The 15,809-nt window shown below is 37.3% G+C and overlaps 1 protein-coding gene across 1 annotated transcript; it reads left to right on the top strand.

The window, feature by feature from the left end:
* Positions 1–3,320: 3,320 nt before the first annotated feature.
* On the top strand, positions 3,321–8,802 carry LOC104441710 (protein SGT1 homolog). Its single transcript, XM_010054902.3, has 10 exons — positions 3,321–3,612; positions 4,227–4,296; positions 4,716–4,840; positions 6,011–6,167; positions 6,637–6,733; positions 6,842–6,907; positions 7,299–7,437; positions 7,588–7,679; positions 7,777–7,881; positions 8,340–8,802. Exons 1-10 carry the CDS (start codon positions 3,453–3,455, stop codon positions 8,445–8,447), a joined length of 1,119 nt encoding a protein of 372 aa, XP_010053204.2. The 5' UTR covers positions 3,321–3,452; the 3' UTR covers positions 8,448–8,802.
* Positions 8,803–15,809: the final 7,007 nt, after the last annotated feature.

Genomic DNA, 15,809 nt, shown 5'->3' with positions numbered 1-15,809 from the left:
TTTTTTAAATTTTTTAAAATTTTAAATTATTATTATTTTAATATTTTAACTAAATTTTTTAATTATTTTTTACCACGTTAGCTCAAAATAACGCCGTTTTTGCATTATTTGGTCACGTCGGCGTGCAAAACGGCGTCGTTTTGGGCGCACTTCACCGAAAAAATACCACGTCGGCGTTTTGGTTGAACTTTGGTCGGAGTGGCACTTAAGTATTCCGTTTTTCTTCGAATGTGGCACTTAAGTGTACATTTCGTAAATTATGGCACTTAAGTGTCCATTTGTGCAAAATTATGGCACTCGAAGCGTTCTTTTGCCAGGGATGGATGGCGGGGGTCACCAAGCGTTGGTACGGATGGTGGGCTGACAGTGGCGAGGTTGCAAGCCCCCTCATATGAGTTTTCCTTCTTCCTTTTCTTCCCCCTTCTTTTGTATTTTTAAAGTTTTCTTAAAGTTAAATAAAACTTATATTAAAAATCATATTTGAATCAAAATAATGTAATTTTAGCTTTATATGTCATGTTTTAGCCACATCATCATCACGTGGGAGAGCAAGAATGATAATAAAAAAAGGTCACATCAACATTTTTAATTAATTAAGTGGATAAAGTTAACCGAATGACTTGATTGTACAAATTTACAAGTTTTATGACATTTTTCAAAATTTTAGGATTCGATTACATTTTCACAATAAGTTTTAAAATTTCCAATGCATTTATCCCTAATCTTTATTGAATAGAAAATAAGAAAATATTTAGTAAATTTTAAAGAGGAAAACTATTTGTTTGAGGGCATAATAATTAAGTTATATATTATTGACTTACTTTTTTTCACTGAAAATTTCATGACAAAGGAAAACATTTTTAAGAAAATTAATTTCAAGGAAAATGATGAGTTTTCATTACTTTGGTGTTTTAGAAAAAATAACTTCCTTCTTGCCAAAAGAAAAAGTCATTTTCCCACAATTTAAGTTTGGTATTTTTAATTCATGGAAAATATTTTCCGTAAATTGAATAGTTTTTTGTTGTCCAAACGCCAAAAAAATTTGAACATTTTTCCGAAAACGATTCTTCTTTAAACAAATGGATCCTTGTGTAATAAGACTTTGTTTTCCATAGCCACAATTATTGTACTGGCGCTGCGATGAATACACCATAAACAAAGCATAGAGCAGAGACTTGTCACTTCCGGAATGCTTTAATCTACTTTGAAGTAAAGGATATACTTTTTAGTTTTGGGCTTATTCTTTGCTTATCCAAACAAGGTAAGGACATGGTCTTTACACGTAGTGGGATATAAAAAAGGGGAAAGAATAGAAATAAAGTATAGAAATTACACATTCTCCTTGTTAGAATAAAATGAAATCCAATACAAGTAATGAAGTTTCTCAAATATCATGAATTATTGAATCCGTGCTTCAACACATTTCCGTGATTATTTCATTATTACAAAAGTGCCATCCTAATTTGAGCAAATTGATTTACTCATTGGGAGCAAACGAGAATAATTAATTGACATCGTTTGAGTATATATAAAATCTTTCAAGATAGGTGAGTCGGATCTTATTGAGAAAATAGAGTCCTGTTTTCTCTAAATTGTGATTCAGCTTCACCTTACCATACTTAGTTGCATAAATTTCACACCATTCGTTAAAATTCGATTAACATTGACTTGGACTCTAATCTTGCTTAAATTAGTAATCGACTTTATCTTTGTTTCGACCGTTATAGAGGTGAAAGTGAATAAATCTATAATTGATATTGCAATGTGGGGGTCGAGAATTTGGATAAAATTTGTATTCCAATTACAGAGGATTACCGACAATGGCTAGATTCTTGGAAAAATTACCTAATTTGTGCAAGTAAATTTTAGGACAATGTCTTCTTTTACGTGGAACTTTCCAATCTTCTCCTCCTCCTCCTCCTCGTTCGGTGGAGATTGGGCCTGGTTCGGGCCTGTGGTTGACTTGACTTTGGCCTCTTTATTTTGCCTCTGTGCTTGTACATTACGAGACAAAAACTACATTGGGTAAGAATGGGCTATTATCCTATGCTGCGCGGCCGGGACTGCGAAGGCTCGTTTAGAATGTAGTTTGGACGGCCAGATTGTGACGGAGCAACGTAAGCCGTCCGATGAACGGGAAGGACCCACTGATTGGTTAAAGCCGGTGGTCACGGAAAAGGCGACATCGAAACGTACGCATTGCCGAGAAACTTTTGCATAAATTGTATAAGGTTCGAACTTTTCTTGTGAGATTCAAATTTCACAAAATTAAAACGCGTGACAGCTAATACGGAAATTCACGAATCCGTCCTCGATGGATTATTTATAAAATAGCTAGTTGAGAATATTTTCAATAGTTTGAAAAAAAGTAGATATCGCGATCTATCAAGGGGAGTGGCGTCCTCTTTATTTGTTAATTTTATGTAGATAATTTGATTAGACAACTTTTCAAATAAAAAAAAAGAATTAATATTAAAAAAAAAAAAATCACAAATTGATATATTAAAAAATAAGACTAAATTTTTTAATACAAAATATTTCAAATTGGTACGTTGATGAAATTTAAGATTAATTTTTTGACTATACGATTTACCATTTATTAATTTTGTCAAATTGAATTAATATCACGAAAAATTACAACTTGATAAAATTTCAAATCGATATACTTGCAACTCTCATATGTCATGGTAAAAATTTCATAGAATAAATTTACCGCGAGTATATGAATATCACGAAAAATCACAACTTTGTAAAATTCCACATCGATATAGTTGCGATTGTCATGTGTCATGATAAAATTTCACCGAAATTGATAAAGAGTAAATTTACGATAAATGTATTAATATGAAATTTTGTATTAATTTAGGATTTTTCCGACTCTTTATAAAATAATTAATCGGGAATGCCCTCGACCCAAAAAAGGGGAATACCATCCCGTGACCCATCAAAGGTCAAGTGGTCTTCTTTACTCGTTACAATTATATTTAGATAATTCGGGCAGACGCTTCTCGAACCGGAAAGAGCAAAAGGGCGCATCCGGCGCATCAGCAAACCGATCACCTTTACCCGTATTATACACTCGCTCCCGTTCCGGCGACGTACGTACACGGAGACGACGGGGGCGGGGCGGAGTCAATGGTCAACTACGGTGGAGGAGGAGGGAAGATTCCTTCGGTTTTCTCCCCTATTTCCCACCCCCTTTTCCCCCTCTCTCCCCAGAGAAGAAGTGTCTAGAATTCCTGCTTTTTTTTCCCGTCCGTCCCTCCCTCCCGTCAGTCAAAAAAGACTCAATTATTAATCGTCCTTCCTTTTAAATCGAGCCACCCACGCTCTCGCACTCGCACTCTCGCCCTTCCTTACTTGCTATTCTTCTTCTTCTTCTTCGTCTTCGTCCTCTTCTCGGTTGACTCCGCGACGACCCGGCTACCGGAGGCTCCCTCGCGACCGGCGGAATGGCGACGAATCTCGCGGAGAAGGCGAAGACCGCGTTCCTCGACGACGACTTCGAAGGTGCCGTCGAGTTCCTCTCCCAGGCCATCTACTCCAACCCCAAGAACGCCGATCTGTACGCCGACCGCGCCCAGGCCCACATCAAGCTCGGCAGCTTCACCGGTGAGTCCCCCGGTGGGGGAGGGGGTTTCGATCCCCTGTTTTTCCTCGATCGTCTCGGCTTCCGTCGGTCCTTCGAGGCCTGCTGGGCCGTACGCGGTAGGCGAGGCGGAGGAGGGGCCGCTCCCTCGCCGCCGGCCCTTCCTCCGCCTCGCGATCTCGGGGAGTGTTTCGTCGAGTAGCTCCGTTTGTGGTGCTTGCTTTTCGTGACGATGGCGTCGAATTGAACTCTTGCGTGTTTTTTGCCGGGAAAAAGCGGTTTTTTTGAGTTTGGCCTGCTTTTCTTGCCCGCTTGTATTTTGCACGTTCGTCGTCGACCCGCTCGTTAACCCCGGAAGAGGGAAAAGAACCGAAAAAAGTATTGGGTCTGCTTTGGGGAGGCGAGCTTTACTAGCATTGCTGTCCAGTTTGGATGATCTCAATGCTGCTTCTTTGTGACTTTAGACCCGAGAAAATGTTTTTCCTTTGGTAGGAACGCTACGGATGGATTTCGGATCTTTTCGTCGCCGTTTTGGAACGGAAGTGGTTTCTGCTTTCTTGATGGAGATGTTCTTTTGCAATTGCCCTGGATGACGTGCTTCTGATTAACGTTTATGCTGTGTTTTGTTTTTCATCAGAGGCCGTTTCCGATGCGAATAAGGCGATCGAATTGGATCCCACGATGGTCAAGGCATACCTGCGGAAAGGGTGAGTAAGCTTCTTCGCCCGACCGAGCTGGAATGTTGTCTCTTTTACTCGGTCTATTTAGTCAGAAAGTTTTACACTTTCCTTTTCTCGTATCTGAAGTTTGTGCAGTCGATCATTTGATGATGCTATTTTAGGTGTTTCTGCTTCTTTTTACGTAGCTTTAACGATGACTCGTGTGTTTGTTTGATAACCCTTAATGCAATTGCACTGTTGATATTGATCCACTATAAATTGGATGGAATATGATTGCTCGCTTGCATTCGCTGATCTAGGATTATTTACTTCCATTTCTAGATATTGCTTTGGAGGCATTCAATGAATACTCCTGAGTGTGTATATACAGATTTCTTTTGATCTAGTACTTCTATGGAGTATTAACCCTAGTCCCCACATGTTTCATTTGTACTATTTGTTTCCAGTTCTGCCTGTATGAAGCTTGAAGAATATCACACTGCCAAGGCAGCTCTTGAAAAGGGTGCTTCTCTGTCAGAAGATGATTCGAGATTCGCCAAGCTAATTGAGGAATGCAAGAAGCACCTTGCAGGTTTGCACTTGTGACAGCCTCTAGTAATCAAAATAAGGTTTCTCTGATTGAGTGACTGTTCAAAACTTGTCTATACGTTGTGGTCATCGTGTTGGCATGCTGGTCTTTGCCTCCTCCAATGCAGCTTGTTGGTTATTTCTAACATCGCTCTAACACCCCCCAAAAAAAAAAAAAAAAAAAAAAAAAAAAGAAAAAAAGAGACTGCGATCGTCTCCGTCTTCAGTGTTTTGTTATGAGTTTTTAGCCTTTTTTTTTTTTTTTTATCATAAGCACATTGACCTCATGAGGGCTTAAATCTTTGCTGAATTATTGGAGACTTGAATTATGGAAATGTACTGGAAATAGTTTTTACTGAATCCTGAAAATAGGAGCTTCTACGGGTTTGAGGATTCTCTAATTCTTTTTATTTTTATTTTGCTTTGGGAGAATGGAAGTGGTGAGTAATGCATGGTCTGGCTCCCTATCATCTCCTTTAGGACCAAATCAGCTTTACCTTCCTATCTCTTTGAGCTAAGTCTAGACTCCAGCATAGCGAGATGGATATCATAGCACCTTCTTACATGGCTCTAATCTTCTTATAAGAATGCTCAGAAAGTTGTGTGTCCCTGTTATATGGAAATTTTTTTGGTGAGAATTACTTTTTTGGAACTTCATGAGAGTTCCTAAAGATGCAGAGAATTCCTAAAGATGTGTACTGTTGTACTCATAAACAGACTCTGTCATGGTGACACCTATGTCAATTTTTTTGGGGTCTCATGGTTGTCTTGACTGAGAAAGTTGAAGAACAGCATAAAATGTTAATTTAAACAACACCGTGCTGGTTGTTAACCAGGTCAACAGAAGAATCGGTAAAGATATGAGACGACTTTTTTTCATTATAATGTGCATGACTTGTTAACATTTGCACATATTTAATTAGTTAATTTTCTGCCTTTATAGTCTTAGAATCAGAATCAGGCTGTTGCCCCTGTTTTAGCATCATTCTTGGATTTTGTGAATATTTTTCTCTGTGCTGTGTGTTGCGTTGGCTTGCATGCTGCCCTTATTGTCTATCTTGTCCTTGTCTATGCATTTTAATATTTATTGTCCAAGATTTGTTGTAGGTGCAAGCTAGCTTACTGGGTGAAGTTTGCTTATATTCTTGAATTTTGATTTTTGGTGCTTCCACAGAGGACATAACTGATCAGAAGGCACATGATGGTGCCCCACCTTCCTCTGAAACTGCCCTGCCATCTGAACAAATTGCTGAAGCAGATGAAGAAATTCAGGAAGAGCATGGAACGGTACAGCAGACTAATGCAGTCGAACCAGTCAAGCCCAAATTCAGGTTCTTGCAATATTACCTATGATGTCTACGTACAACCTGGCTTTGCACCATGATTATTGAGTGCACATGGCCAATTGTGAAGTTTCTCATTGTTAGTTGAAAGTCAAGATATTCTCCTGGTTTTGGTCATTGATGTGCGGATTCGAAGCTTGCATGCGAACATAAAGAAGAATCAAGTTAGTTGCTGTGACCCTACTACACAAATCTTGAAAATAATAAATTCAAGATGATGATCAGCTATCTTTCAAACTTGGATAACTAGTAAACTTAGACTAGAAATTGGAGTTGATTTAAAGCTTTTCTCCTTGCAAATGTGGTCTTCTTGTTGTTGTCTGTAAGTACCTGTTCCTCATCATCGTGTGGCAGTTTACATGATATAAGTTTGTCAATATTTAGTGTAGCTTTTCATAGTTCATTTTCCAAAAAGTGCTTTTCCAGTCACATGACGGGACAATTCATTGTTCAACAGACATGAATTTTATCAGAAACCTGAGGAAGTTGTTGTGACAATATTTGCAAAGGGTGTTGCGCCAGAGGATGCACACGTTGAGTTTGGTGAACAAATTGTATGTTTCATCTCACAAAGAATTCTTTTACTGGAAGTAGAATGTATTTTTCCTTTTGCCATTTTTTTTATTATGTAGATGACATGAGGGAATATAATTATCTTGTAGTTAAGTGTGAAGATCAATGTGCCCAGTGAAGACGCATATTACTTTCAACCTAGATTGTTTCAGAAGGTACTGCGAAGAGCTCCTTTCGATTTCTAATTAAAATGCAGCTCATTTTCTTATTTTGCATATGATTTAACCATGTGACAATAATTCGTTTTAGGCTTCTGTTGCGATAGTGCTTGTCGTAACACTTGCTTTTGATTTGATTGGCTAATTGCCCTTAGGCGAAGCTTTTGCAAGTGCATAGTCTGCTCTTTTGTTTGGGGATATCCTCAGGAATATTTGCATCAGATTTTCTCTTCTGAACCCGCTCCCTTGGTTCAGTCTCCATATGGAAATGAATTCGATTTTTTTTTTACTTGTCTTTCTATTGTGAAAAAACTAAGCTTTGGCTTGCTGAAATTTTGCTTCTACTTCATTGTAACTACTGTTGGATGTTTTATATGATCCAAATCAGGTAGTACCTGAAAAGTGTAGATACCAAATATTATCAACTAAAATTGAGATCCGTCTTGCAAAAGCTGAAGCAATCCAATGGAAGTCTCTTGAATATAGCAAAGAAGCTACAGTTCCACAGAAAGTTATTGTGCCATCAGGTAGGTGCCTTTCTTAATTTGTTAGCTAACCCAAATTTAACTGTTGTCTGATGTTTTTGTTGAATGAGAGAAACCATCGACTTTTCTGGTTAGTTTTTTCCCCCCCTGGCTAGCGAATCAGCTATTTTTTCCTTTCTTATTTTTTTGCAGTTGGACCAGCCGGACCAGCCAGACCTGCATATCCATCTTCGAAAAATAAAGTTGCAGACTGGGACAAGCTGGAAGCCCAAGTCAAGGCGGAAGTACTGGACACTGCTAATGATTTCTTAATGTCCATGGCAGTTTTTATTCTTTGTTTGCTTTATCCAATGTCTTAACTGCATTATTGCATAATTTTAGGAGAAGGATGAGAAGCTTGATGGTGATGCAGCTTTGAACAAGCTTTTCCGAGATATATTCTCGAATGCAGATGAAGATGCAAGAAGGGCTATGACAAAATCATTTGTAAGAGCATTACTTCTCTGCTGCATCTCAGAAGTCATGCGAATTAGTACATTTTATAATTACTTTACAACTGCTCTATCACCCTCCATGGTCTCTGGAGACATCCAATAATATTTCTCAACCTCCATTTCTTCAGGAGCCTCTCTCTCTAGCCTGATCTGAAACTTTATCCTTTACTGGGTCCTGCCGTTTTCTCATTTTTCTCTCGTGCTTGCAATATTTCCAGAGACTCTAGATCTTTAATTTACTTTCTGCATGTTAGCTCCTCAAATATGCTCTTCTTACTGGGTGCATTTACCTTAATTTGCATTTTGAAATTGTGTTGGTTAAGCAGATGATAAGCGTCTTGTCAGACTTCAGACTTATTATTGTCGAGCTCCACAGCATTCAATCCTGTGTTATTAGGTGTTCCATGAAAACGACTATACTTTTGCTTAATATCTCGACCATTTATGTAGGTGGAGTCTAATGGGACAGTCCTCTCTACAAACTGGAAGGAAGTGGGTGCGAAGAAGGTCGAAGGTAGCCCTCCTGACGGAATGGAGCTGAAGAAATGGGAATACTAGCTCAGCTGTGGTGGATCACCTGTATCTTTTGCTGGAACTTGATGCCCGAGAACATCTCCCTCATTCAATATTGTCCCTCCATGTCCATAACGGTATCTTTCGGGCTTTGGGTTACTTCTTTGGTAGTGGATCTATGAACGCTAGTAATGCGCTGTTGGCAGTTTGTTTGTTGTTTTTGGCAGTGAGGGGTCTGTATCTTTACGTGAACATCCTAAGAATATTTGGCAGTTCCTATCACTTTGTCCTTGGTGAATTGTATAGAATTAGTTTGCTTTTCGTGTCAGCGTGAAGAAGCCGAGGCAGACTCTTTGGTAATATTCAGTTGTGAAATGCAATGGGACGATCTTTCTGTTTCTATAAATAAGTCATCAAGGAAGGAAGTAGCGCAATAGTCCACTGTATGCACCCTAGCCAGCGGAAGCACGGGCCCGGTGGCCTCAGTGGCTTCTTCCCACGAATGTGCAGCTGAAAATTAAGATTTGTATCGGTGACGGTTACTGTTGGAGAAATAATTCCTAGCCAGGAGACGACTCGATTATGCGTTTTTGCTTAAAATGGTAAGTATCATGGGAAACAAATACAGTTGATGTTTTTATATAGAAATGATATTTTAGGGTATTAGCTGAGACAAATCCGTCGGTGGTTGTCCCAAAAAACAGACTGAATTTTCTCTACCGGCGCGGGGGGTCGGTGGTGGGGTGGTGTTGAATACTGAGTGATTGGGAAGGTCCATGGAATAGAGGATCGCCACTGTCTTGCAGCTGGTCATCGACCCATATAGCATAAAGAGGTCGTGTTTGAATAGCTTATTCATTCAAAGACGACTTACAACTTTGTCACGTTACTTACTACGCCATTTGCATCGGTCGATCGATTTTAGGCTCTTGAATTATGTCATAACACTAAAAAGTAAAACGAGTTTACTTGAGTCACGTTTGCTGATCTCACAATGGATGTGTCAAATGAGGTCATTCCTTTTCTCGAAAGGAAATTCTCAAATCTTAAGTTGGGGGACCTTTCTAGTCTATCAAATATATAATGTTGTGCAGTTAATTAAGGAAGTTTGATTGTCGTAGGCTGCGCAAGGAAAGTTGTCTCTCCAAGACGTTTTTATCAAGTCCTGTTCCATTGACCCAGTAAATGCCCAGCAGAAGCTTCCTCATGAAATTTGCCAAAGAAAGGCCGGGTCTTCTTGTCCGCACTTCAATTAATTTTCCCCTATATGTTCACTTCACGCTCCCAAAGCATAAAGACATCGAAACTCGACGTATTCATCTTCAACCCTTCCCTTGTTTCTCGTCTAAGAAACTTGTGAAACAATCGCACAGGACCCATTTTCGTAGCACCGATGGCGGGTGGCGGAAACAACACGAAATGCCTCGCCAACATGGCGGCCATTGTGATCTTGCAAGCTGCCATCATCTTGATCTTGGCCCTCACCGTGATGCGCGTGCGCGGCCTCTCTGATTGGAGAGCTTCAGCACCAGCAACGACACTTCTTCTCTTTCCTTCAACATGAGGCTCACCGCAGAAGTCACCATCAAGAACACCAACTTTGGCGGCTTCGAGTATGGGAACGGCACGATGAGCCTCGCGTACAACGGCACGGTGGTTGGAGACGCTGCTATTGCAAAGGGAGGCCAGGGACACCGCGAAGTTCAACATGACGGTTGACGTGACATCGAGCAGGCTCACGTGTTGGTAGTTTGTTTATAAAACAAATGAAGAGAAAAGATGCATTTGACTTTAGTACTAACCGGCGACAATTATTTTTATTTATTGAAAATTTTTATTTCTATAAAAATTAACTATAAATCTTGTTAAAATAATGCGATTATTCATGAAAAGTTACATTTATTTTTTTTTTTTATTTATTTAATTCCGAATTTTTATGTCTTTTCAACATAACTTTTAAGACGTATTTATTCATTTTGTAACATTTCCCAAAAGTTTGCCTTTGTTCTTTTTTGCAACCTTTTGAAGAGTTGTCTCTATTTGAAAGATAAAAATAAGTATATTTGTTTTGAGATCAAATTAACTTATTCTTTCATTTTCTTTTGAAAAAAAAAACTACAATCATTATTTCCAATTGTTTCCCATGAGAGGTTTTAGAGAAATACTAGAATTGCTATCTAGTATTCTCATTTGAGACTTTGTTGTATCCTGAAGGTAATTTGCCGGTGACCATTAGCAACATTGTGGAGTAAATAAATTCTTAAAAAAAGTGATATTACGCCTCAAAGTCCGACTTAATTACTTTAAAGATTCGACTTCATTTTTCTACCCAATTCAAACCCATATTTTCCCAACAATTTTAAGGATTTATTTTGCATCAATGGAGTTAGAGTCAATCACCATTAACTCCTGAAATTGTGCTGCCAGACCTCTATTCATGCAAGGTTGCACTCGCCTTTTTGTAGTGAAGGGCCTCTATGCCTGTCCATCACATGCACTTCTTATATACAATGATAGTTGTCATAAAAACAAGGCAGAGAAGCAATTGGCCGTGGTGCCAAGAACGTTCCACTTTTATCTGTAGTGAGATTTAGCGACAAACTATGTCCATGATCTGTCTTGGAATCCTTGAAGAGAATATGGTGGAGAAGCATATTGGAGAGATTCAACGCTACTATGGTTCAAATGCAAGGGTCAATAACTTTGCTTGACAATACGTTCATAAACTTGGGATGATCATCAGAAGATCCACTCATGAGTTGGATCTAGATGATCAAGTTAGTATCCGGATGCGGATTGAATGAAATATGAAATCCATATTCTTCTATCAAACACTTTAGAAACAGATGCTTCATCTTGGGCATTCAAACAGTAAGACAATTGCAACAAATGATTCTTTTTGGGCACCGTAGTCTCATAGCAGCAGATTCGACCTTTGGTATAAAAGAGATGAGTAAGCGAGCCACGGCACATGATATTGTTTCATAGGAGTGACTCCAAGACGGTTGTGGCATCGAGGACGATGGTTTAGATAGCGATGCCAATATGGTGTATAAAATCGTCATAGATCATTCTTTTGCATATTATGACATGGAGAAAGCCTTGGACTAGACTTGGCATTGGCTTGACCACTGATTTAGTTGTTGGTGTACTTCACAGGCTTCGATATGAGGAGATAAGTGAGTCTATCCATTCTAAATAGTAATGCAGACATTTAATGCTCTGGTTATTCTTTTGCAGCGAAAAGGACTCGTTGCTTGGGAATTGGTAATTCTTCAAAAAGACAGAGTTTACATGTCTTCCCTAGGAGAAGAAGGCACCAGTGCAGATAAGTATATTTATTTAAAATTCACTAAAGAATATGCTGTTTTAGTGTGTTTATACTTTGATAATATGCTTATTTTGGAAGTTATGTGAGTAGAATCATTGCGACTAAGAAGTGTCTAATTTTCATTTTCAAAATGAAAGATTTGGGTGAAGAAGATACTTTATTGGGTGTTAAAATTAAAAAATAGTGGGAGTTATTCTTTAAGCCAAAGTGATGACATGGAAAAGATGTGAAATAAATTTAAACATCTTGGCTTCAAAGAAATGTGTACTCCATTTGATTCAGTATTAAATTAAATTATAATACTGGTAGAGCAGAAGCACAATTTAAATATGCTAGTGCTATAAGGTCTTTAATGTATGCGATGCATTATACTAGACTTGATATTGCGCAAGTTGAGTAAGTATATTAGTAATCTGAGTATAGAACATTTGGGTTATCTTAAGAAGACTATAATTTGTGATTGTTCTATAATAACTATTCAATTGTATTGGAATTATACACTGATGTTAGTCGGATTACAAGTGTGGGAGATGAAACTTCTAGATGGATTTTCACATTACGTGAATGTGTTGTTTCTTGGGTAAGCAAGAAACAAATGTACATAACTTACTCGATGATAGAATCTAAATTCATTGCTTTAGCGACAACTGGGAACGAGGCCAAATGAATTAGGAATTTGTTGTCGAATATCAAATTATGGTTTAGTCCTATACCTCCTATTTTTATCCACTATGATAGTCAGATTACTTTGGCAAGAGCCTATAATAGCATTTATAATGCTAAATGGTAAATTTAGACATAGTAGTCTAGGCCATAAATACGTGAGGCAATTGATTAAAGATTGTTCCATAACAATTGTCTACATGAGGTCAAGTAACAATTTTGTCAATCCTTTGACAAAGGCTTTACCAAGAGACATGGTAATAATGACCTCACAACAAATGGGGCTAAAATCCTTTAATTAAAATCACCAATAATGGTAACCCGACATTTTTCTAGAACATCACTAGTTATAAGGTTTAATGAGTAAGAACAAGCTACTGAATGTGATTGTTTGATACTGACGTAGTTCCGATATAAGAAGTCAGTATCGTTTGTTACGTTTTGTAAATTGAATTGAATTCTTAATGAAGTATATTACAAATTTGTAATGTGTTAATAGTAATAGAAGCAAATTATAAATACTTCATCTATATGAGCTTAGAAGTGGTGCCGTTTCTTACAAAAGTTAAGATTGCTTTCTAGAAAACTTATGAAACATGATCAAACACAATGACATAATAGTGCAGAGTAATATAGAACTTCTCATTGAAACAAGAGGTTAGTGTATGTGTGGTATATTCAGTTTTATTATATAAAAGTACAAGTTTAAAGCCGAGCTACTTGTCACTTTGATAGAGTTTTGAAATACTTGCACTAAGTAAACGTTTAACTCGAAAGAGACATTTTTGTATGTATATTAATCTCATGGAAATTTTAGCTGTATATTTCTAACGTTTGATTTCTTATTTTTGTTTTATAAACAAAAGTGGAGGATTGTTGGTAGTTTGTTTATAAAACAAATGAAGAGGTGCCTTGTCCCATATCGAAAAGATGTAAGTGCGCACATGGACAAGATTTGTCACTAACCGACGACAATTATTTTTATTTATTGAAAATTCAGATTTATTTCTATAAAAATTAACTATAAATATTGTTGAAACAGTGGGACTGTTCACGAAAAGTTACGTTTATTTTTTATTTTTTATTTATTTAATTCCGAATTTATATGTCTTTTTAACATAACCTTTGAGATGTACTTGTTCATTTTGCAACCTTTCACGAAAGGTTGCCTTGCTCTTTTTTGCAACCTTTTGAAGAGTTGCCTCTATTTGAAAGATAAAGATAAGTACGTTTGTTTTAAGATCAAATTAACTTATTCTTTCATTTTTTTCGTTTTCTTTTGAAAAAAAAAAACTACAATCATTATTTCAATTGTTTCCCATGAAAAACCCTGGAGAAATATTTCAATTGCTATCTAGTATTTCATTTGAGATTTTATTGTATCCTGGAGGAAATTTACCGGTTATCATTAGCAACATTGTGGGGCAAATAAATCTTTAAAGAAAGTGATATTATGCCTCAAAGTCCGACTTGATTATCCTAAAGATCCGATTTCATTGTTCTATCTAATTTGAAGCCATATTTTCCCAACATCATAAGCACAGTGAGCCTTGGAATGGACATGAACTCAGGGTCCTAACGCTGAAGGGCGACACGAAGGTGAGAGGCAAAGTCAAGTTGCTGAAGGTGATGAAGAGGAAGAATAGCATCGTGATGGATTGTGCGTTGAGTGTGAATTTAGCCACTTGTGCCATGACTACTAAGTGCAAATGATGATATAGTGTTTGCAGACAATATTGGATTGTATATTTTACCTCGTGTATGGTTTTAGATTCCTTTATTGGTTGTACTATTGATTCTTTGTAGTGACATAAATGAGTTTTGCTTTGTTTAGGACGTTTGGCTGATGATGTTTCTTACGTGCTTTTAAGGTTGGATTTCCCATCTCTATCTTTGGTGCACTTGTATTAGATTCGTTACTGCCACGAAACTACCTAAGACCCTCTTCACATTTTATACTCCTACCACTTTGCATCTTGTATTTCTTTGTATCCTGGGTCAAGGATGTTGGCCGTCGAAACGGCTTCCCAAGATCAACATAGTTAAAAACTTGAACATCTTGAAGGAGAAAACAAAAATTTGTGTACTTGATTTGGAATCCATGATTTTAGAGCAAAACAATAGCAATCCAAGCCTTCGACGCTAAAGATCTTCTCCTTTATTGCCCTCAATATCCTAGCTTGATGAGACTGCCCCTTCTTTATGTGAGATAGTGGGTGTGTGTTTTAGAAAGGCGAAAAGTGAGGGTTAGAGGAGGGACCTTAGTCTATTTATAGAGTTTTAAACGGGCTTTCTCATCATGGGCTGAGCCCAACTCGGCCTATACAAACCAAGCCCATATTCGACTGTTAATAAAATTTATATCCAACCTTATTAGATCAACTTCGTAAAAATAGTAAATTACAATCCCAATTAATATAGCTCACATCAAGAAAAATATTACATTTTCTTACTTGGGCTATATTAACTGAGACTGTATTGTGTATGCACACCATTATGTTGATCTAGAGATAATTCTTAACAGTCAATCCGATCCATAAAGCCTCAAATACCGGATCATGGCAGTAACTGCATATACATACACAGAGCCTTCCATGATCACAAATGCTCTCAACTTTACTAATATGGAGTCAATATGATTGTGTGACAAATTGATAACACATCATAAAGAGTTATACCTTATGTGTTATTCCCTTTGTTGGTCACTATTCTCTTATCTTAAGTATCACAAAAAAATCGGATGTGCTATTAAAGAATATCTTTATGGTTCTAATGAACTCACATATGTTTTATCTTTATGGTTAACATTTTTTTATGTGTAATTGAGACATATGTATATGACTAACAATTGGATGCTCTTAGCCTTCACTCAAGGTTTACACAATACCTTGAGATTTTCTTTAGATATATGTACACAACTCAATAATAATTCATACAAAAGGAGTCGACATATATCAAAATGTTACAAAAAGTAACAAAATACAAATGTAAATTTTATTAGAGCAAATCTGAAACTGCTCCCACTAAACGACAATATCCAATGATTCTCCCAAGCCCATGTTCATGACATGTCGCTTAAATATACAAGGGTGTAGGCCTTTAGTCAGTGGATATGCCAACATATCGTCTATAGGAATATGCTCTACTACAATGTTATTGTTCTATACCATTTCCTTTATGGTTAAAAACTTGACCTCCATATGCTTAAATCCCTTCAGACTACTGTTGTTATTGACAAATAACACATCATAATTATTATCACAATATAATTGTATGGGTCTATCGATAAAATCAAATATGGTCAATTCTCTAATGAGATTCCAAAGTCAAATAACTTGAATAGCAGCTAAAAAGCATTCTATAAACTCTACTTGCATGATAGAGGATGATATAACTTTTTGTTTCTCGCCTTT

This window comes from Eucalyptus grandis, chromosome 4, assembly GCF_016545825.1.
Source record: "Eucalyptus grandis isolate ANBG69807.140 chromosome 4, ASM1654582v1, whole genome shotgun sequence".
Taxonomy (NCBI): Eukaryota; Viridiplantae; Streptophyta; class Magnoliopsida; order Myrtales; family Myrtaceae; genus Eucalyptus; species Eucalyptus grandis.
Note: the sequence above shows the minus strand (reverse complement) of the source record. Positions and strands in the feature narration are given on the sequence as shown.

Excerpts from the sequence above, each read along its gene's own strand:
- LOC104441710 (XM_010054902.3), top strand. The coding sequence starts at position 3,453 with ATGGCGACGAATCTCGCGGAGAAGGCGAAGACCGCGTTCCTCGACGAC. Across the intron at positions 4,297-4,715 it reads AAGGCATACCTGCGGAAAGG|TTCTGCCTGTATGAAGCTTG; the intron begins GTGAGTAAGCTT and ends ATTTGTTTCCAG. Across the intron at positions 7,438-7,587 it reads GAAAGTTATTGTGCCATCAG|TTGGACCAGCCGGACCAGCC; the intron begins GTAGGTGCCTTT and ends ATTTTTTTGCAG.